At 49.4% G+C, this 23,086-nt stretch overlaps 2 protein-coding genes and 1 long non-coding RNA gene across 4 annotated transcripts; 1 reads left to right on the top strand and 2 right to left on the bottom strand.

Annotated features, from left to right (window-relative positions):
* The first annotated feature begins 1,351 nt into the window (after positions 1–1,351).
* LOC110146962 (uncharacterized) lies at positions 1,352–5,155 on the top strand. Of its 2 annotated transcripts, none has more exons than XR_011483959.1 (4): positions 1,352–1,812; positions 4,553–4,657; positions 4,778–4,805; positions 4,939–5,155. It is a non-coding gene; the product is annotated as an uncharacterized lncRNA (long non-coding RNA). The 2 variants fall into 2 exon arrangements; XR_002316708.2 differs by having other exon boundaries at positions 1,352–1,816.
* Positions 5,156–7,310: 2,155 nt separating this feature from the next.
* TAP2 (transporter 2, ATP binding cassette subfamily B member) lies at positions 7,311–15,230 on the bottom strand. Its single transcript, XM_020908107.2, has 12 exons — positions 15,068–15,230; positions 14,148–14,642; positions 13,944–14,058; positions 13,028–13,158; positions 12,579–12,784; positions 11,982–12,179; positions 11,409–11,537; positions 9,212–9,400; positions 8,933–9,106; positions 8,632–8,791; positions 8,259–8,395; positions 7,311–8,035 (listed from the first exon to the last, which is right to left on the bottom strand). The coding sequence occupies exons 2-12, from the start codon at positions 14,632–14,634 to the stop codon at positions 7,805–7,807; spliced, it is 2,157 nt and encodes a 718-aa protein (XP_020763766.2). The 5' UTR covers positions 14,635–14,642; positions 15,068–15,230; the 3' UTR covers positions 7,311–7,804.
* A 3,788-nt stretch (positions 15,231–19,018) lies between these two features.
* Positions 19,019–22,504, bottom strand: PSMB8 (proteasome 20S subunit beta 8). Its single transcript, XM_020908105.2, has 6 exons — positions 22,201–22,504; positions 21,304–21,451; positions 21,032–21,143; positions 20,130–20,259; positions 19,562–19,766; positions 19,019–19,323 (listed from the first exon to the last, which is right to left on the bottom strand). Exons 1-6 carry the CDS (start codon positions 22,345–22,347, stop codon positions 19,235–19,237), a joined length of 831 nt encoding a protein of 276 aa, XP_020763764.1. The 5' UTR covers positions 22,348–22,504; the 3' UTR covers positions 19,019–19,234.
* Positions 22,505–23,086: the final 582 nt, after the last annotated feature.

Below are 23,086 nucleotides of genomic sequence, written 5' to 3'. Positions count from 1 at the left end.
TTGCAGATACTGAAAGCGCTCCCTGGTGGAAGTCATTAACTGTAGGCTGCCCAAAAGCATGTAGACCCCAGATCCCGGGAACCAGAAGGTTGATGATGCTAATTCCAGATTACCTCATCACCAACCAATCAGAAGGATGTCCACGAGCTGACCACCCCCCTCCCTGCGCCTTGAACACTCTGAGACTCCTCACTACCTCCTTCTCCTGTGCCTGCCCCCCGCCCCCCACCAGCCTGGCAAAGGAATACAGTTATTTCCTTATACCTTACCAAAATTCTGTCTCCAAGATGTAATCTGGCACCGATGTAAAGAGGTCCAATTTTGGCAACATCACCAAGTCAACCAAAACAGGCTTGTATCCAAATGTTGGAATCAGTATATAAAAGCAGTCTAATTAGATGAGTCATCGGGGAAAGAAGGCCCCTGGAGAATCACCTGAACCTACAACAGATGCTATGTGAATCAGAAATGACTTGCTTAATTAAGGCATTTGATAATGGGTCCTCCCTGGAGGTTCAGTGATCGGGACTCCACCACAAGGGACTCAGGTTCAGTTCCTGGTCAGGGAACTAAAATCCCTTAGGCCGTGTAGTGCGGCCAAAAAAAAAGGCACCAGCGTCCTTGTTAAGCCTCACTTAACTTGCTAGGACAGGAACCAGAATGTCGCCCAGAGTCCTCAGGTAGATTAGAATGTTTATGAATTAGGAGCCTGACCACAGGCCAGAAACTGACCTAGTGTAGGGATGTGTTGGGACCCGTTGTGAGTGTTAGGGTTGTGAGTGCTCTAGAGCTGGGTGGGGGTGTTGCTCCCAGTTGGAAGGGCGTGTGTGGTGCTGAGTGGGAAAAAAAAAAGGGCGGGGAGCCATCCGAAGGAGCTCGAGCCGCTGAATTTTAATTTCCTTCTTTCTTCATACAGATACCTATGTATCTTTCCCATGTATCTCACCCCATCTGAAAAAGAAGAAAACTGTTTTGCTCGAGGCTGAGTGAGTGAGGACGTGACCTGGGGGCACCAGGTAAGAGCCGGAGATGAGAAGGCCGCACAGGTCTCAGCCTGTCTTCCCTCCTCCGCGGCCGGCCCCCTGGCCGGGCTCCTGCACTTTCTCTCAGAGACAAACAAGAGCCCGTGGGGAGAAGAGGACCGTGGGGCCCAGAGAACACACAGTAAATGGGGCTTGTGCACGCATCTGGAGGGAGGAGAAGGCGTCCTTAGACCCGGAAGACTGGAGGATACGGATGCTGAACCGGAAGTTAGCAGCGCTGTTTTTTCTTACTTCCGGTGTGAATGTGTCCACCGCGCGTACGTTCTGAAATCTAACTTGACTGCGTCATAACAGTAAGAGTTAAATCTGTCAGCTGCTTGTTACGAATCATTTTTCTAGGCACAGTGTGAATATGGGGGGCAGGAGGAGGGAGAGAGAGACTCATCAGAATAACCCTTCACTGTGATACTATCATGACTTCCCTTCTGCAGGTGAAGTAATGAGAGCATGAACCAAAGTTCACAGGAAGTTAGTCCACGGGCTATGCTGTTTTCATTGCACTGTATTTCTTACTTGGGAACCCAGGAAAACTTCATTTCTACATCTTTAACATCCCTGCAATAAGATGCACAAAAGGTCAAAATGACTGAAGAATCGTATTATAATTCTGGTGCCAAGATAGACCTCCATCCCTGTCTTTTAAAAAGAAGGCAGTGGTCTCATGGATCGGGAACGAGGAATGACATCTGTGGGAAAAGGTTGCAAGTCAAGCACAGAGAGAAGGCGATACCAGCCGGGAATCTCCCTTGCCAGTGGCCGCTGATGCAGCGTAGGTAAATCGAAGCCGCTGGGTGGTCCAGTCAGAAGCTTTGCTGAGTTTTCTGTGCTGCCCGTCAGTGTCCCCAGTGGGAGATCTGGGTTTCCCGGGCTCTTCAGAGAAACCAGACGTTTCAGGGAGACAGCTGATAAAGAGAGTGGTCATGGCTGGTTGCCTTCTCCCACATTCTTGTTTTTTGTTCTACTTGAGTTTGAAAACTAAGATGGGGGGTTTTTTATTTTTCCCTTCCTGCCTGACTTCAACCAAGAGCTCTACTTCATAGAGATATGGGCTTTTCTGTGATTTTCCCCCAAAACTCACCCCTCATTTTACACCCCTTTTCTGCCTTCCCTCCCTGTTCTCTAGGGAGTGAGAGAAGTTGGGCGTGGTAGATGCAGCTGTTCGTTGAGGGTGTTAAAAAAAAATCATTCTATTACCTGGCAAAAATATCTCTTCAACCGCTATCTTGGTGACTTTATTATTTTTTATTGAGATATAATTAGGTTACAACACTATGTTAGTTCCAAGTGTACAACATAGTGATTGGATACCTCTATACATTACAAAGTAATCAACATGATAAATCTAGATGCCATCTGTCATCATACAAAGTTATTACCATAGTATTCACTGTTTTAGCCACCCTGTGGATTTCATTCTTGTGACACATCACATTTCTTTTGTAACTGGAGGTGCATGCCTCCGAATCTCCCTCAGCTATTTCATTCATTCTCCCTGTCCTGTCCCCTTTGGCAACCACTCTGTACTGCATGTCTTTCTGCTTTTTGCTTGTTCACTTGTTTTTCAGCTTCCACATGTAAGTGAAACCATACAGTGTATGTCTTTCTCTGACTTATTTTGCCTTAGTGTGATACCTACTAGGCCAATCTATGTTGTTGCTAATGGCATGATTTTATTTTTTTATGACTGAGTAATTTTCCATCGTATGTATATACCACATCTTCTTGATCCATTCATCTACTGGTAGACACTTCGATTGTTTCCATTCATTTTGTTTCCTTTTCACTTAATTCACTTTGTTTCATTCTTTCCTTTTATTGATGTAAGTAATTAAGGTGATGAATTCTCCTCTGAACACTGCTTTAGCCATATCCTAAAAGTTTTGATGTGTGATTTTCAATTGTCATTTTTCTAGAAATTTTTCAGTTGTTGCTTTCTCACTCTCTGGCCCAAGAGAAAGACTGTTTCTTTAAGTTTCCATGTGGAAGGGCATTTATCTTTTCTGACCTTATTATTATTATCTAGTTTGTTCCACTATAGTCAGAGAATTGTATCTATATCATTCCTACTTTTGGGGGGAAATTACTGAAGTTTATTGTGCCAGAATGTGTGGTCCATTTTCATTAATACTTTGTTGAAACTTGAAAAATTGTGTTCCCAGTTTTCAGTGAGAAGATGTCAATATAGATCCATAGATCTAACTTTTGACTAAGTTAGTAGCATCTTCTGTGTTCATAACTTTTATCTACTTGATTTCTCTAGTCCTAAGAAAAGTGAAGTAAAATCACCTATTACTGCCTTTCTGAATAGTTCCCTAGTATCTTCCTTAATTTCTGCTCCGTGATGGTTACTTATATGCTATTTGGACTTACATATCTCTTAGATATCCATTTTTAATTTTACACTTTCCATTATAAAGTGCCTTCTTATCTCAATCAATTTGGAGAGATGGATCTGAATGTCACCTTGTTTAATAATAAGATTCACCTCTGCTTTCTTTAGGTTTACATTCTCTTTTTTTATGCCTTTGTCTATCATTTGATTTGTTGAATAAATGAGTGAATCTTTCAGGACTTCCCTATCAATCCAGTAGTTAAGATTCCATGCTTTCGCTGCAAGAGGAGTGGATTTGATCTCTGGCCAGGGAACTAAGATCCACATGCTACATGAAGTGGCCAAAAAATTAAAATTTGAAAGTGAGAAAAAACTGAATCTTTTTGAGTCACTGTATTTTTAAGTATATCTTTTGTATATTGCAAACAGCAAAGTTTTTCTTTTAATCTAATCTGAAAATATTTTTAACTTTAATATTTTAATGAGTTAAGTCCTTTTACAATTATTAATATGGCAGATGGATTCAGTACAATTTGGAGATTATTATTTTCTATTAAACATGTTTATATGAGTATTGCATTTTTAAAATCTTTCACTATATCTTTTAGTGTTTTTCTAAATTGCAGTCTTTCAGATTTTTGAGAAACTTTATGTTGGCATTATCTTGATTTTATCTTTATATAATGCAGTTAGTTTCTCCCTTCTTTAGATAGTTCCTATTAGTTTTCTACTGTAAACATCCAAAAACTAGCTTATATTCTCTCCCTTCCTCTTCAGTTGTCTTTGTGTATACCTTTGTATTCTTAAATATGTTCTAAACATGTGAAGTTGGGCAAAGTCCACCTTGACCGAGCTCTGCGTCCCAGACAAGTGAGCAAATGTTTCTCAGTCTCCATTTCTCATTCTCCATTTCTCATTCTTACAATTGGGAAAGCAACATATGCCGCAGAAGTTTCCCTTAAAGGTGGAGTAAGATACGGCAGGTTCTTAGCACAGCAGGAGCACAGAGAAAGCACTCCATGAATGCTTATTATTGATACTGAATATTGTAATTCATAAAAGTTCTTGAAACTCAGTATTTCCCAGGACCAACAGATGGCACTGGATTCAAGTAAATGGATGCTCCTCTCACTCAGCGCCCAAAACAGAGAAGATCTTTGTTTTCCCTTCCCTCTAGTCCTCCCTCTGCAGATTCTGACAGTTCCACACTTCCTTCTGAGGCCCCAGTGCCATTCAGAGGCAAGTGGCTGCCCCACTCAGCTGGGTCGTGAAGGACTTGAAGGTCAGTGTTGTTCCCACATTGGGCAGGGCAGGCAGGGTGGGAGCTTGTTTGGGGACCCACAGTAATCTGAGAGTTTCCTGTTTCCCCTTCGCCATTCATATCTTGCTTCGAAAAGAGCAGCACACGGCTGAGTGGAAAGACTCTGAAGGTAAGTGATGAGAAGATGGGGGATTTAAGGGATGGGAGTCAAACGGTGATGGGCAGTGGGAGGGGAAAATGAAAAGAACTAGAACTGGACTGCCCTGGTGGTCCAGTGGTTAAGAATCCACCTGCCACTGCAGGGTTGTGGGTTCGATCCCTGGTCTGGGAAGATTCCCGCATGCTGTGGGGCAGCTGCAAACCACAGCTACTGAAGCCAACTGCACTAAAGGCTGTGCGCTGCGACAAGAGAAACCACCGCATCAGAAACCTTTGCACCACAACTAGAGTAGTCCCCACTCACCACAACTAGAGGAAGCCCTCAAGCATCAACCAAAACCCAGCACAGCAAAAAAATAAGTAATTTAACAAAATAATAACTGGAACTCTGGACAAATCAGAATTACTAATGCCTGTGGTTACCAGGCAGACCACACTTGTAGGAGTTTGTTGAATACACTGTTGGGGAATGTTTTTCTGTGTCTCTGAAGTGAGTCTTACCTGGGACTGTCCCTCAAAGATAACACATTTTCATGATCCCCTATGATCCTAGGGTCTACTGCACCTTCCTGTTCTGCCCATCCGGATGCCTGAGTTTCCCTCCCAGCTCTCTGACTGATGGGCTCTGTGATTTCAGGCCCGTTTCCCTATCTATGAAAGATTTGACAGCTATACTATTTTTAAGATGTCTTTCAAGTTTTAGGTATTATGAACCCACGGGTATAATTATACTGAGGTTACCAAAGAATTTTAATAGATCGTTTTCTCCGTGAAGACTATAGTTCCCACAAGGTAGAGGATACAGAACTTATTATTCCTATTTTACAGATGGAGGAAGGACACTTGGTGGGGAGGGGAAAGAATCAGGCCAGACTTCTCTCCCTCCCAATGCTTATTTCGCCTTTGGTGAAATTTGGAAGTCTACCCACTCCAGTATCCTGGCCTGGAGAATTTCATGGACTGTACAGTCCATGGGGTCGCAGAGAGTCTCAGACAGGACTGAGCGACTTTCACTTTCACTTTCTCTCTCTCCCAATGCTTGTTTCACCCCCAGTGAAATTTGAACAATAAACAGGTGTGGAGCAGCAGGACTATGCAGATGAAGTAAAGGTTCACACGCATAGGAACTTATTTACTCTAGCCTCACCCTGATCCCAACAGTTGCCAGGCAGAAACAAATCCAAAACAACAAAAGTTCTGGTGAGTTCAGTGCTGGTCTGGGAAGTACCTGCTGCTTCTGGGAAAGTGAAAGTTTCAGTTTACTAAAAAAGAGCAAATGTAAGACCTTCCAGGAACCAGTGACTGTACAGCTTTGGAATGTCAGTGAGTTGTGGGTGTAAGGAATATTGAGATGGAAGACAGTAGAGGAAGGAGATTTATTCACTTACCCAAAACAGTTATTTATCATTCAATGTGAATGGAGCCCTCTGCCAGGCAGTAGACACGAAGCTTAATAAGACAGATGGCCTCCCCTGCAGGGGCTCACGTTAGTTTCAGGACAGAGGTGGATGGTGGGAGTGGAGAATTTAATAGGGACAGTGAGAGAGGTGAGCCCCTGGAGCAGAGCAGCAGGAGCTCGTGGAAAGGAGCACTGAGATGATAAGAGAAGGATTCCTGGGAGACTTAAACCCTGAGGTGAATCTTAAAGAACTAGGGCCTAATGGGGAGAGCCATTTAGGGAATGGCAGGGCGCGCCATATACAGAGGCACAAAGGTATCAGGAAGGCAGGAAGTTTGTCACGGATGGAACATCCTTTCCAAAAGGAAAACCAGAGAGAAATGGGCTAGATAAGCTGTATTTCTGGGGAAGAAATATCAATGCAGAAAAGAGAAGGGACAGAGGAAGGAGTGATACTGCTTTACTTGTCCCCTAGAAAGAAAAATGACTTCATTAACAATGTCTGGAAGAGATGAATCAATAGTAGGGGAACATCTTTGGACATGAGATCATTCCCTGGTGGCTCAGATGGTAAAAAATCTGCCTGTGATGCAGGAGACCCAGGTTCAATCCCTGGATCAGGAAAATCCCCTGGAGAAGGGAATGGTCACCCACTCCAGTATTCTTGCCTGGAGAATCCCATGGACAGATGAGCCTGGTGGGCTACAGTCCACGGGGTCGCAAAGAGTCAGACACGACTGAGTGACTAACACTTTCACAATACAATGAATGAAAGTTGTAACAGTGGGATTAGAGAGAAGATAAGGGATTCAGAGCTGTTCACAACTAGGAAGTGAAAGCTTTATGAGATCTGATTAACAGTAGACTATAACACAAGATACAATATAATTGGTTGAGAGTGTGGACTGTGGGGTCAGACCTGGATTCCGAGTCCAATTCCACCACTGTGCAACCTTGGGAAAGTCCTTTAATCTCTTTGAGACTCAGTTTTCTCATACACACAATGGGGATAAGGGTAAACAAGGTCAAAGGGTTGAGGATAAGGATTAAAAATGATAATACACGGAAAAGACTTGGCATATTTCCTACACATATTAAAACACTGTACACAGTAGCTGTTATCAAAGTTTTATTAATATTGTTAATTAGGGAACAGTACTCTGCTCCTCCATATCCTAGTGGTCCCCAAAATATTAGACCCTGGTGGAAACTGAGAAAAATACAGGGAAAGGGAAACTCATGAATATTTATGTATCTCAAAGAACAATCCAAAGACTAATCAGACAGCCAGCAAAATAGTCATGGTGATTATCTCTGGGACATGAAACAGTGCATAATTTTACTTTTCCCCTTCTTACCTGTCTCTATTGTCTAAATTTACTATACAAATGTATGCTATTTATGTAAGAAAAAATAGTTTTAAATATATTCAAGATACCACAGTACAGTACCCTGCACCAGGCAAAGCTCTGTTCGTCAAGTAACTAAGGTTCCTGGATGCAGACAGATACCAGGGCTCCAGTCCCCCGCCCTCCCACGGCCCCAGCAGAAGTACCCACAGTCTAAATCCAGCTCCAAAAACAACCAGCCAGGAAAACCCAAGGCAGGATCTACTCCGGGGCGCTGAGGTGGCCCTGGGCAGGGCCGGGCGTGTCTGGGGTCTCCTCGCTCTTGTTCTGCTGCACCAGCCAGGAGTAGAGGTCCTGCCCGTCCACGAGCTGCTCGGGGCCCTGCAGCCGGCCCTGCCTCAGCACCAGGATCTGGTCGGCGCTCTGAACCGTCTGCAGCCTGTGAGCGATCACCAGCACCGTGCGGCCCCCGTGCGCTCTCCAGTCCTGAAGCTGAAGGGGGAGGATCGCGATGCCACGGGCGCCAGATAAGAAGGGGCTGGACGCCCGGGGCCCACGGCTTAGGGGGAAGAGGCGTGAGCCACGAGAAGGTAGCACAGGGCAGAAAGGCAAGGTCGGCTGCCCTCCTCCCTCCGCGGGGTCAGGCAGCCTCAGAGGATCGGGGAGGCCCCGGCGCGCCCCGGCCCCGCGAGGGGTCCCGCCGCCGCGCACTCACCGCCTGCTCACACTCCACGTCCAGGGCGCTGGTGGCTTCATCCAGGATGAGGACGCGGGGGTCCCGCACGAGGGCCCGGGCGATGGCCAGACGTTGCTTCTGCCCCACCGCCATCTGGCTGCCTTTCTCCCCCACCTCTGAGGAGACCGAGAAACCCCCTCTCCTCAGAGACAGGGGCCCAGACAACGGCCGCTTCACGAGCGCGGCTGGGACTTCCCCAGGCCCCGCTCCGGAGGACGAGCGCCCGTGGACCGGGCTGGGGGGAGGGATCTCCGCGGCGGCCGGTTCTCCGGGAACACGGCTCCCGAGGGGCTCAGGCGGCCACAGCGCCCAGTTCGCGGGCGCCGGGGGCGAGCACAGGGGCCGCAGGTACCTGTATCGAGCCCGAGCTCCAGCTCGCGGATGAACTCCTCCGCGCGGGCCGCGCGGGCCGCCGCCAGCACCTTCTCGTCGCTGCAGCCCTTCAGGCCGTAGGTGATGTTGTCCCTCACCGAGCCCGAGAACAGCACGGGCTCCTGTCCGACCAAGACCACCTGGGCGGAGGCGACAGGAGCAGAGGGCTTGCGGAAACCCCCGCGGCAGGGACGCCCCCTTCCTTCTCGCCTGCGCCCCTCACTACCGACGCCTTGGGTTCCCTCCCCTGCCCCCTGCCTACCCCTGGCCGTCCTCCCCACCTGACGGTGCAGGTAGCGGTGCTCATACTCGGAGACCGGCGCCCCGTCCAGGAGCACCTGGCCCTCGGTGGGCTGGTACAGATTCTGCAGCAGCGCGGCCACCGTGCTCTTCCCAGACCCGTTGGGCCCCACCAGCGCCGTCATCTGCCCAGGCCTCAGGGTGAACGTCAGACCCTAGAGCAGCCGGGGAAGAATCAGAGGTCTGCCCCTTCTCCTGGCCTCCTTGAGGCCGATCATCCGAGCAGGGAGTCAGGGGCCCAGTCTCCCCCCATCGGGCACCTGGAGCGCAGGCTGGTCAGGGCGACTGGGATACACAAAGGAGACGTTCTGGAAATTCACCAGGCCCTGCAGAGTCGATGGGGCCAGAGTACCCGGTGGAGGCAGATCTGGCTTTCGGTCCAGGTAGCGGAACACCTTCTCGGCTGCCCCCACGTTGCTCAGCATGTCCCCAAACATGTACACCAGGGTCTGCAAAACAAGAGGGCAGGGCTCAGCTAAGCAAAGTCAACTGCACCACGAACCAGCTTCCCAGCTCCTACACAGGCCCGCCACACTCCACCCCAGCTGGGCTTCTCCCCTTGTCCCAAAAAGATCACCACCTTTAATTTTTAAAGATTTAAAAAAAAAAAAACTTTCTTAGAAAAGACTTTTTTACTGGAGAAAGGAATGGCAACCCACTCCAGTATTCTTGCCTGGAGAATTCCATGGACAGAGGAGCCTGGCAGGCTATATAGTCCATGAGGTTGAAGACTGGGATGCAACTGAGCAACTAACACTTTCACTTTCTTGAATAATGAGGCAGATGGCTTCCATATGAGATAACTAGCATAAGAGTATTAAAAAAAATTTTTTTTTTACAAAAAATTTTGGATGCCCCAGGTGGCAAGTGGGACCCTAGTTGCCCCACTAGGGATCAAACCCATGCACCCTGCAATGGAAACACAGAGTCCTAACCACTGGACAGTCCGGAATAAATGTGCAATTTGACTCAACTTAAAATGGGCACCAATACCCCATTATTCCAATTTGTAACGTAAAGGATGGAGACATCTTTACTCCTCCCATCCAGCGTCACCTTCATCTCTAGACCTTTCCAGCTACTGTGCTATGTTACTTGTACATAGCTGTCTAGCCTGGTGAGACAGGGACTCCTTAAATGCAAGCACTGTGCCCACCTCATCTTTGCAGCCACCAGACTGCCTCACACAGCTCTCCACACGTCAGAGATGTTTACAAAAATTATAAACTAAAGCCCAAGATGCAGTAACTAATTACTTTTCAAAACTGGTATATATAAGGAGGGTGTCCCAGGAGGCTCAGTGGTAATGAATCTGCCTGCCAATGCAGGAGGCAAAGGTTCAATTCCTGGTCTGGAAGAAGCCCTGGAGGAGGGCAAGGCAACCCACTCCAGTATTCTTGCCTTAATATCCCATGGACAGAGGAGCTTGGTAGGCTACAGTCCCTGCGGTTGCAAAGAATCAGACAGGACTGAGCAACTAAGCACACATCTATAGGGAAAGAACTCAATGCTCATTCTGCCTTTCCTAATCAAACATTACCACCCCGCAGCTTATCAGCACATGAGAAGACATCTCCCCTGAGAGACGCATCCTGGCTAACACATGAAGGAATGGCAGTGTCACCATTTTTGCAACCCTGAATAATTTAATAGATCGTGACACTAAGCTTTATTGATTGTTGCCACCACAGGTGTATATGAGAGAGAAAAAAAGACATCAATATAATACATACCTCTATGAAACATGGAAATTTGACCTCTGTATTTGGTGAGGTTATTGTTAATTTTTTGGTATGATCATGGCTTTGTGGTTATGTATTTGTAATGTTTACATTTAGAGATACATATTTACAGATGAAACCATATCTTGGCTTTGATTCAAAGTAATATGGGTGGGGAGAAGTCAGTGGGTGGTACAGATGAGATAAGATTGGCCATGAGTTGATAACTGTTAGATGCTGGGAGATAAAAAACAAGGTCCCATTGTACAGCACAGAGAACTATAGTCTATATCCTCTGATATACACACACAATTACATGTAAAATAGATAACTAATAGGACCTACTGTAGAGTACAGGGAATTGTATTCAAAACTCTGTAATGACCTACATGCGAAAAGAATCTAAAAAAGAGGGGATATATATATATATATATATATGCATAACTGATTCACTTTGCTGGACACCTGAAATTGTCATAACATTGTTAATCAGCTAGATACCAATATAAAGTAAAAAGTCGTCTTAAAAAAGTTAAACAAAAAGTAAAAAAAAAAAAAAAAACAGATGCTGAGTACAAGGAGGTTCATGTTTATAGATTTATCATTTTCCTCTCTTTTTAACCCACGTTTGAAATATTAAACGACAATGAGTTGGGGTTATTTCCGTTTGTTTTTTTAAGGGGAACAAATAGAAGCCAAAGGAGGAAAATGAGAGCACGAACAGCTCCCGACTCACATGCATGTAGTTGCCCACGTCCTCCTGGTAGAGCAGGAAGGAGAGGAGCCCACCGCGGGTGAGGTCCCCGGCCAGGATCTGCTGCAGCGCACAGTTCAGCAAGAGCACCTGCATCGCCAAGTGTAGCATCTGGAGGGAGAAGAAAGGGGAGCCTGAGGACCTTCCACTCTTTGGCCTCCCTGCCCCTACAACGAGACATTCCATCCGACACAAAAACACCTATTACATTACATTCATTTGACTCTAACTACAATAAGTAATATAAACTTTGAAGATGCTGGAGCCAGGTGGCAAATGAAGGAGTAAATGGATGGATGCTTGACACAGAATGGTGAAGGAACAAATGCAGACTCTTCTTCGTTTCAGTATTTTGTGCTTCATGCACAAAGGGGATTGAAAACAGGACAGTGAGGTCCCCCGGAAAAACTGGGGACTAACAAATGGCTCATCACCTACCTCCCAACAGAGAAGAGACACATGAAAAAGATGGCACTGGCAAAGGCATCAGGAACCCCAAGGACCCCCAAGACCAGCCCCCACGTGCACCCTTCCTCCAGCCCTCAGCTTCCTCACCCTCCTTAAGAGCAGATAGAGGGCCCGTTCCAGGTCCCGTCGCCACCACAGCTGCCGGCATCGTTCAAGGGCCTCCTTATAGCGACGGACCTCTTGCTCCTCGGCTCCAAAACTGCGCACAGTCTGCAGCCCTCCAACAGACTCCCGTACCACCTGCCCAGCTTTCGCCATAGCATCCTGGATCTCCCAAAGGACTGCCTGGAACAGTGGGGCCAAGAATGGAGCGGGCCGATTTGGCAGAAGACAGCCAACCCACACACCCCACTCCAGTCCCTTCATGCTAAGTGAAGTAAGACAGAGAAAAACAAATATTATATGATATTGTTTATATGTGCAATCTAAAAAAAATACAAGTGAATCTATACACAAAACAGAAACACGCTCGTAGACATTAAAAAAAAAAATCTTATGGTTACCAAACGTGGAGGAGGGGATACATTTGGAGTTTGAGGTTAACAGATATAAATCACTGACACAAAATAGATAAACAACAAGGATTTACTGTATAGCACATTCAACATCTGAAAATCTCTCCCTCTCCCAAAAACACACAGGTTTGCATAAAGTCCCTGGGGATTCCCCAGCATCCACACATACCTGATGGCGGGCATTGTACACCTTTTCAGCCGCTATCATGAGAGGCACCTCGAACAGAGAGAGGAAGGTGAGTCGAGGTGACAGTTTGAGCATGAAGCCGTAAAGTCCCAGCACTTTGACCAGGCTTCGAGACATCACATTGGTGTTAAAAGGAAGCCAAGAACTCATCAGTTTGGTATCTGAGCTCAGCCGGGAATTCAGCTCCCCTGGGCAGGACAGAGCAGGAAAGGAAACCACGTGTTGTAATGCAGAACCCCCAGAAACTCCCTCCTGACCTCCTGATCTCACGGAGCCCTCCCTCCTTGCAGAGAGACAGGTCCCCAAAGAGAGAAAAACAGCTCCCAGCCCTGGCACCAAGGATGCAGGCAGAACCGGCTGGGTTCAGGTAGGCGGCAGCAGATGGTCAAGGAACATGCAGGGGGACCCGAGACCTGCACCCCAGGCCTTACCTGTCTTAGTCTCTTGGAAGAAAGGGAGGTCCTGGCGCAGGAGGGAGGAGAAAAGCATCTCCCGGATCCGCAGGTTGATTCTGGACATGGTGAAGAGGAAGATGCTTCCTCGGCAGCCTGCACACAGTGAGCTGTGGGGAGAGAGGGTTGGAGAATGAAGGGGAGAGAGATGCAAAGAGGAAAGGGGAGGGAAGGAGAAGAAAAAGCACAGAAGGAAAAGAAGTACAAAGTTGAGGGCAGTATATCAAGAGAGCAGAAGAGAAACAAATAAGAGACACAAGGGGCAGGAATCAACAGAGGCAGGAAAACAGAGGACCGGGTGAGCCTCATCCTAGTCCCAACCCTACCAAGCAGTTAGTTAGTTCGTTTGTAGACAGCAGATTCCCGGCTGTGTTGAAAAACAAAAGGGAAAGTAAATACAGTGGAAAAGAGTAAAGATACTGGAAAGAAAGGTGACAAGGCTTAGAGTAAGAGCTTCCAGGACTGACAAGATGAGTTAGGGAAGAAGGGTCAGGATGAACAAACACGCCCCCCCCCCACCCCATCGCCCCGACAATAGGCTAACTGTGGAAACAAACACGAGCTGAGAGGTCAGAGTCAGAAAAGAGAAATGGAACTTCACGGAGATAAATATGCTCAGAGGCAACTGAGAGACATTCCATTCAACACAAAAACACCTAATGTACTACACTCACTCGTATCTGAACTGCAATAAGCAATATAAACTTTTGAAGATGTTGGAGCCAGGTGACGAATGAAGGAGTAAATGGATGGATGCTTGACATAGAACAGTGAATGAACAAATACAGGCTTTTCTTCGTTTAAGAATTTTGTGCTTTGTGCACAAAGGGGATTGAAAATAAGAAAGTGAGGTCCCCTGTAAAAACTAGGGGCTAACAAATGGCTCATCACCTACCTCCCAAAAGAGAAGAGACACATGCAAAAGATGGCACTGGCAAAGGCATCGGGATCAAAGTCGCCCCCCAGGATGTCAATCACACGGCCAGAATAGTAAGGGATCACGGTCTCACCTGCAACGGGCAGGAGGACCACAGTCAGAGTGTGGCTGCTAAAGGGCCTCCTCCCAGCCCCGGAGTCCCCACGCCCTCTCCCCACTCACCCAACACGGCCAGAGAGAGGAAGGAGAAGGCAGCAACCAGGAAAGGCAGGTCAGGCCAGGAGAGCTTCAGCAGCCGCCACATCAAGACTCTGTTCTGGCCCTGCCCCTCCGCCTTGGCTCCTGGAAGGTTCAGCGCGGCCCACAGGGCGCTGCTCAGCCCCACCGCCCCGTAGCCCAGCAGCAGCCAGGCCCAGGGCGCTGTAGACACTCTGACCGGAGGGGCGCTCAAGGCCCCCGGGACCAGAGCCCGCAGGGAGAGAAACAGGGGGATCACCAGGCAGAGGGCGGGCAGCAGCGCTTCCACACACCCCAGCAGCCCTCCCAGCCTCAGCAGCCCCCAAAGTCCACCGAGCCGCAAGGCGCCCTCCAGCCACAGGCCGGGGAGCCCACGGGGAAGCAGGGCCCCCAGGGGCCCCTGTAGAAGCCAGAGCAAGGCCAAGTCCGCCAGCAGCAGGGAGGCCCAGGGTCTCAGGTCCGGGCGCCACATGGCGAGATCTAGGGGTAGAAGAGAAGGACAGAGGTGGCTTCCAGTCCCTGTCCCCACTCCCACTCTGCCCAAGCGTCCGCTGGCTTCTTCTTCTTCTTTTTTTTTTTTTTAACCCTGTGCTGCCCTGAAAGATGCCCTGGGTACCCCGTCTCACGAGCACCTCCCATCCTAGGACCCAAGGCATTTGGCCTGACAGAGGCAGCTGGGAAGCCTGACCATCTGCACCTGACCATCTCGTCCTCTAAAACACGTCCCGAGACCCCCTCCGCACACCCCGGCCCCACCAGCCGTCGCCGAGTTCCCAGGGGCCAGACGATGCCCGCCGCGCTCCCCAGGCTCCCGGTCGAAAGGGACGGGAGGCGGGGGCGCAGCGCGCTCGCCGGGCGGGCTGTGCCTGAGTCAGCGTTCCGGGTTTCCACGCGCACGAGCTCACCAGTGGCGGCTCCCGGGCTCTTTGCTGGCGTGCCGAGGGCTGAGCTCTGAGGTCCCCTCGCGCGGCCTCCCCTCCGTCTCTCCTCTGTCGGCGGGCGAGGCTCCGCCAGCCGGGGGCGGCCAGGCTCCTGGGCTTTCGCTTTTGCTTTCGCTTCCGCCTCGGCTGCCGCTGCCTGGTTGCGCGCCTGGCGACCGGCCGGGGGCGCGCGACACCCGCGGGCTGCGGGACAGGTGCCCGAGGCCGGCTCCGCGTGCCAGGGCGAGTCTGCCACCTTCAGCCACAAGTACTCTGTCGTAGGAAACTACTGCACTTCTTAAAACTGCCATTAAGTAAGATAACGCTGTTTCAAGGATTAGGATGCTTTGCAATTGAAGAACCACTGGATTTTCTTACCTCCGCTCTGAGGTGACTGCAGCCGTGAAATTAAAAGACGCTTGCTTCTTGTAAGAAAAGCTATGACCAACCTAACAGCATATTAAAAAACAGAGACATTACTTTGCCAACAAAGGTCCGCCTAGTCAAAAATATGATTTTTCCAGTAGTCATGTATGAATGTGAGAGTTGGACCATAAAGAAAGCTGAGCGCAGAAGAATTGATGGTTTTGAACTGTGGTGTTGGAGAAGACTCTTGAGAGTCCCTTGGACTGCAACGAGATCCAATCAGTCCATCCTAAAGGAGATCAGTCCTGGGTGTTCATTGGAAGGACTGATGCTGAAGCTGAAACTCCAATACTTTGGCCACCTGATGTGAAGAGCTGACTCATTAGAAAAGACCCTGATGTTGGGAAAGATTGAAGGTGGGAGGAGAAGGGGATGACAGAGGATGAGATGGTTGGATGGCATCACTGACTCGATGGACACGGTTTTGAGTAAACTCGGGGAGTTAGTGATGGACAGGGAGGCCTGGCTTGCTGCAGTCCATGGGTTGCAAAGAATCAGACACCACTGGGTGACTGAACTGAACTGAGCTGAACTGAGCCTATTTTTAAAACAGCCCTCTTTCCCACATCCAAGTCCCAGTTGTGGAATCTCGGGGTTAAATAAAACAGCAGAGCAGAGACCAAGTGAGAAGCAAGCAGGACTTCTGGAAACAGGAGGCCCCTCCAATCCCACCAGGACCTGTGTGAGTTTCCACCTGCAGATTCTTCTCTGAGAAGGCGCTCACCCCACATCTTCACATCTCCCTCAGCAGAGCTCCTGAGCAAGCACGTGCTCAGAAGCCTTTAAATTTGTGCTCGTTATGTGGGGAACGCCTGCATCATATGAGGAAAGTGGACTTTGTTTCTTGGTCTACTCTCACACTGATTAGTTTCAGTAATTGCGTTTCTATAGCTCTGACCAGACCCAGAGCCCATCTGTGGAACATGCAGCTGGGTTTATTCCAGAAATAACTCTTCTGGTTGAAACTACCTCCCAGACTCAAAATGTCCCCCAAGGGAGGACCACTTGAATTCCAAACCACCCTCTTGAAATGTTATTGGCACAATTACCATGAGTCACTTCAAATTTAGATTTGAAGTTAGGAAATTATTTAAACTTCTCCAACCCTGTTCATTCTGGAATTTTAAGGATCTCTCTCTAAAAAACAACAAAAAACAAACAAACAAAAAAAACTCCACACTCAGCTGCTTTCTACTTACAGGCTTTTCTCTTGATTAACTCTCCTGGGAAAGTGACATTGTGCAGTTCAAGGGACTCCCAACATAATTCAGAGAATCTCACAATGGGGACCTCCCTAGCTGTCAAGTGGGACGCTTCTAATCCAGGAGACATGGTTCAATCCCTGGTGAAATGATTTTAATATTTAATAGAGGATTAACTGGCCTGATTTCAATAGACAGTCATTAAAAAGAAGAGAAATAGAAACAATTGAGAAAAGTGAACAGAACATACATCACCAAATTGGGTTAACCAACATTCCAACTTACACAGCTGGGAAGTTCCTCGTTAACAGCAAATCTGCAGTCCTAGTTAGGAAAAGTTCCCGAGTGGTGCATCCACCCAACAAGTGAGACTTCAAATTGCAGTTTCAGGGGCTCCTGATTATAATTCCAAGCCACAGACTGATATCAACAGGAGTTTGTGTGCAAAAATACAGCTCTGGTTTTACTTTAACCTTTTTATAATGCTATTTCTTTTACCTTGCGAGTCATAGAATTTCATTACATGTTGGGGGGTTGGCCAGACCTCCAGGGGCTCAAGAATTCCAAGGTCCACCCCTTTCTCTTTTTTTAATATAATTTTATTTTTTGTTTATTTTTTGCCATGCTGGGTCTTCGTTGCTGCTCAGGTTTCTCTCTAGTTGTGGTGAGTGGGGGTATTCTCTAGTTGCTTGCGTGGGCTTCTCGTTGCAGTGGCTTCTCTTGTTGCCAAGCCCAGGCTCTGGGCAGGAGGGCTTTGGTAGTTGTGTCTCCCAGGCTCAGCAGTTTGGCTCCGGGCTCTAAGCTCCAGGCTCAGTGGCTGCAGCACTCGGGCTTAGTTGCTCCGAGACACATGAGATCTTCCTAGATCGGGAATCAAACCCATGTCTCCCGCATTGGCAGGTGGATTCTTCACCACTAAGCCACCAGGGAAGGCCCACCACTGTCTTTCTTATCTCAAGTGCCACCTGACTTGCTCTGCTTGCAGACAGCCACAGAATCAGGCAGTGTCCAGGCAGGTCAGAAGCAGGTCAGAGGCCTGCACTCCTGCTTCTGAAGCCTGAACAAGACTTCATCCTTTTTAATTTCCCTAACAAGTCAGGGGACTAAGATCCCACATACCATGCAGCAGAGCCAAAAGAAAAAGAAGGTCTCACTATGCCTGTCTCATCTTTCTAACCTGGTTACTTTTTCCTCATTTTTTCCCAACTTCAGCGAAGCCTCCTTATCTCCTTTTCCACTTCAATCACAGTCTTGTCATCTTGCAATGAGCATGACCCATCTTGAAACCGAATGGCTAACATCCATCTTTCCGTGTAATCTCCACTGTGAAACAGGAGGGAAGAGGGCAGGGCCCAGCCTTTAAAAGAATGACAGAGCCCAGGGACACAACATAAACCGGCTGAACCAAACAGGTCCAAGATGGTGGACAAGTCGACTCACCCTAGATCTTGATCGTAGGTGTGTGCTCACTGTAACACATCAACGAGTTAAATGACCCACCCACAAGGTGCCATGGCAGTTTCAAGATCAACCATCAAAAACCCAAAAGTGGGCGGGAGCCCAGTTCCTGGAAATCTCCACCCTTTCCCCAAAATAGTTGGAATAATCCTCCCACTCATTAGCCTATGAAGTTACCCAGCCCATAAAAGCTAACCATACTACATTTCAAGCCCATTCTTGCCTTCTGAGATGGCCCACACTAAGTCTGTGGAGTGTGTTTCTCTCTAAATAAATCCACTTCTTACCTATCACTTTGTCTCTCACTGAATTCATTCTTCAATGAGACGTCAAGAACATGAGCTTCGTGAAGTCCTTAAACCAGGTGTGTGATCTCAGCCAGAAGATCCTGAGCTTTGTCTGGATTCACACTCTGGCCACGTGGGTTCGAGTCCCAGTATGAGATGAACGGTTTTATCTCCTCGGGGCTATCTGAGGCAAATGGGGCTATATTTACAGTTCCCGCACACGCATGAGGTGGAAACTTGTTCGAACAAAGTCAAAAACAGGTGTTCCAAATGCCCTACTCCAACGTATCCAAACCATTAACAAGCGACCACACAGGAGCCTCCCGGTTGTGAGCCCGCAGAAAGGCCCCTAAGCTAGGTTACACGGCACACAGGCGTCCGTAGACAGCACGGAGCCTTCCAGAGGTCCTGGAGAAGTGAGAGCGGAAGCCCAGGTGAAATGTTGGGTGAGGCCCCGTTTCTTAGGCAGGGGTTTCTCTCTTCTTAGGAAAAATCTGCCTCCATTTCCTGTCCCCTCCCCCCAGCCACCCCAGCCCTGAGCCCACAGCCACAACACACAGCTGTTATAACCGTTTTCCTTTATTGTGCTTAGGTTGGGGTGGAGGTGACGTTCGTTGAGACAGAGAATACACAAAGGGATAGACTCTGTGCTGCCTTCCAGTGGCCCCTGGTTCTCCGTCTCTGGGCCAGGTCAGGCCTCCTCCTCCCAGAGTGCGATCTGGCCAGGTCCCTGAGTCAGCCAGGCTTCCCCCGAGGAGGCCCGCGGGTCACCGCCACCATTACTGGCTGGCCTCCCGGTACTGGTGCATCAGGTCACTGACGTCTGTGCTTTCCACTTTCACCCAGCCGTCCTCCTTCATGTGGTACACTGCAGGCAGACGGGAAAGAACACGGAGTCAGGATCCCCTCAGTGAGGTCCTGCTAATGCTGTTACGTCGAAGGCAATGACAACAACACACGTTCTCGAAGCCCTTATGACGGGGGCTTCAGTGCCCCTCTTCCGGCTCTGGAAGTCTGCTCTCTGCCACCCTGCCTCCCCCGTATCTCCCGATCTCAACCCCCTTCCCCCCACCCCAGGGACAGAGAGGGGCACTTTGATCTCTTACTATTGATAAAGCCTCCAGAATAGCTGTCTCGGTGGGTGGCATGAACAATTGCCCTTCGGCCCAGGTCATAGGCCTCTTCAATACTAAGGTCAGGTCGATAGCCACTATCCATAACCCCATAGGCATGGGAGTTCCCACTACCGGTGGAGAACATATTTCCTGAGAGTCGAGTCCCATTGTCATTCACATAGTAGAGTCCAGGACCCTATAGGAAGCAAGAAAGTTCCAGGTTGGAAGTTGTTGGTAACACCCAGATTCAAGTGTGAGCCACAAGAAGTGGACCAAAGACTACAGATGAGCCCAGGAACATGGGAACTAGGAAAGCACTTTGGAAACAATCGTAGAACTTTGAGGAGGAAAAGCAAACTTCAAATCAGCTATTTGATCCAAAGGGATGAGTTTATGAAACAATGGTCCACATCCGGACCCAGAAATTGCTGTTGAGTAACAGTTCTGAAACTAAGCATTCTCTGTGCCCTGCATCCTGGAGGGGAGGGGAGGGGAGTGTGAGGTGGGGACACTTACCTCTCATCTACACTTTGGAATACGGAGCAGGGAGGGGACTCACCTTCTTGTCCCAGCCACAGATCATGCTGCCCATGGAGAGGCCCATGCCCCGGTACTGGCACATCATGTTGGAGAGCAGCTTGGAGGCGGCCGACACAGAGATACGCTCCCCATTCCGCAGATAGTACAGCCTGGGTGAGGACAGGACAGTCCAGGGAAAGAATTTACAAGGGGCAGAAGGGCAGCCCTCTGGGCAAGTTATTTGATGGGCAGAAAATGGCTGAAGAGATAAGCATCTAAAAGGAATGGCAAGGATGGGCAAAGATCTGGAATTTATATAGAATTCTTTTCTTTTTTTTAATTCTTTGGGCTTTTGGTGGAACATGTGGGATTTAGTTCTTGAACCAGGGATCAAACCCATGCTCCCCATGTTGGTGTGCAGAGTCTTAACCACTGGACTGCCAGGGAAGTCATCAAAATCACCTAGAGAAATCCCAGTAAATGATATCCCACCAGGGTTGATGGTCATTGTTAAATAATTGACAAATAACCTGGGCTTCCCCAGTGGCTCAGATGGTAAAGAATCTGCCCGCAATGTAGGAGACTCAGGTTCGATCCCTGGGTTGGGAAGATCCCCTGGAGAAGGGGCTGGCAACCCACTCCAGTATTGTTGCCTGAAGAATCCCATGGACAGAGGAGCCTGGCGAACTATACAGTTCAGGAGGTTGCAGAGAGTCGGACAGGACTGAGCTACTAACACTTTCACTTTCACTTTCAATCTGGCTTCTTGGCAGCAGCACAGGCTTGAGATTAGGGAGAAGGTTTTTTAATCACCAAAAGGCAGCTTTGTGAGATAGGACATTAGCACTAAGATGCTCTGTGAGTGTAGGGAGACTGGGGGAGGAGCAGTGATCTGCAAGATGCAGAACCCGGGCTGAGAAGAGAGTAAGAGGCCTGGCCTACCTGCACTCCTTGGCCAGCAGGCGCTCCCAGTACTGGCAGTCAGCCGCACAGCCGGACATGGTGCCGAGCAGGTAAGGGTTAATCTCAATCACCTTGTTCACCTTTAATGTGTCTGGAAGAAGATGGAGTTTGGGGAGAGGGGGAATGAGTTCACAGGTTTCCCTAAATGTCCTGAGTCAACACCTGGTCCCACTTTGGTGCAGATTACTAGACTCCTGCTGAGACGAGGGCCCAGCTCCCCAGATTCCGCCAGCCAGAACCCACACACTCACCAATGTAATTCCCAGCTGAGGCCCGAGAATCCACGGCCACAATCACCCCATGCTGGAACCTGAAGGCCAGCGTGGTCGTGCCGTGAGCCATCTCGATCTGCACGTTACTTTCTCCATTCCCACCCAGGGACCGGAAGAATTCAGTGGGCTAATGAGACAGAAGAGGCAGAGAAAGGACCACTGCAAACTTCCGAAGCTGGATGCTCCAGGAAAGCAAATTTACAGGGCATGGGAAGGTGAAGATAGCCATACCATGAATAAATGAAGCAGTTAACAACCCAGTTCTACAAGCAAATGATTGGGGAGAAGAAAAAGAAGAGGCCACGACACCGACCTTTTCCATTTACCAGCACAACCAGAAATGAAAATAAAAATTTTTTAAGTTACCATAACTAAACATTTTAAGGGTAACTATGATGATTTTCCATTCATAGGTAATTTAATCCTCAGGAAACACGTTTTATGAATCGTATCCCCATTTTACAGAAGAGAGGCCCAAGAGACCTAGACCAAGTCCTGGGGGACTTGACCGAGGCACACAATGGCAGAGGCCAGGCCCACCGCTCAAGGTCATGGGTTTCCCAAGAGTCTACAGCCCCTGTATCATAGGGTCACCCAATAAGGAAGACTCCGTGATCTGTGTGTGATGGAGAACGGGGATCCCACCCCCAACTCTTTGTCCTAGTCTGCACTTCCTAGCCCGCAGGCGGCCAGCCCCCAGGTCCCACGTGGCCTCTTCCGCAGCTCTGGCCCTGGACCCCAGACGAAGCTCTCCTAAAGGATGCCCCCTGCGCGATTCCCCGCTTCGGAACAGCCTCCATGCAGCCCCTCCGTTACTCTGCGCACACCCCCACCCCCGCCAGCCCGCCTCCCACGGGATTTTGTTAGAGCCCTGACCTGCATGCCCCGGGGGAGGGCGAGCTCCGGAGAACGCAGGGAGAAGCCGTAGTGGCCGGGGTCCGAGCGCTGCCGGCTTCCCGCGAAGGGCACAGCCCAGTCCCCCCGCTGCCCTCGGGGGGCTCCGCACACGTCCAGCAGCGCCATCGCTGCCCAGCACCCAGAGATCTGGCGGCTCGCGGAGAAGGAAGTGAAAGCGAAAGCCCGAAGCCTTAAGGGGAGGGAACCAGAATGTTTTCCACATCCCCCTGCCCTTTCCGAGGAGGCGTCCCGTGAGAGTCCAGGCACCGGGAGCGTTAGGTTGGGAAGAGGCTTCTCTGCTCCGCCTTCATGGAAATTGGGAAAACGATGGTGCCGGGCCGTTAGAAGAAAGGAAGAAAGACAGAGCGGCTTCGAAAGCCAACACCCCCCACCCCCGCCCCCGCCGGCGATGAGGTTTCAGCGAAAGACACGGCCAGCCTGCGGCATCCTTCGGGGACAGTTACGGGGTTGGGGTGGGGGTCACAGCATCAAAAGCGCAGCCTCACCCACGAACGGGCTCAACCTCAGCGAAAACCTGGGAGCAGTTTCAGAGGAAACGGGGGAGGGGGCGCCTAGCAGCCTCGTTTTATAAAAAGTAGGGGAGGGCTAGGAGTGCGTGGCGGCCCTGAGACCCAGGACAGGTCCCGGGGCGACCGCCCGCCGAATATACCTGCACGAGTGGGGGAACGGAGAGCCTAGGGGAAGGCGCAGCCCCAGACTTCCACCTGGTGCCTCCTAGGGCCTCTCCCAGTTCAACGGTCTCCCCAACCTGTAGCCACCCACAAGAACTGCGCTTTCCGCCCCCAGCTCCTCGCGTAATTCTTGCTGGACCGAGCACTCCGGAGCTCGCCTTTTCTAAACCCCG

The sequence above is a fragment of the Odocoileus virginianus genome, chromosome 27 (assembly GCF_023699985.2).
Source record: "Odocoileus virginianus isolate 20LAN1187 ecotype Illinois chromosome 27, Ovbor_1.2, whole genome shotgun sequence".
NCBI classification, from domain to species: domain Eukaryota; kingdom Metazoa; phylum Chordata; class Mammalia; order Artiodactyla; family Cervidae; genus Odocoileus; species Odocoileus virginianus.
Note: the sequence above shows the minus strand (reverse complement) of the source record. Positions and strands in the feature narration are given on the sequence as shown.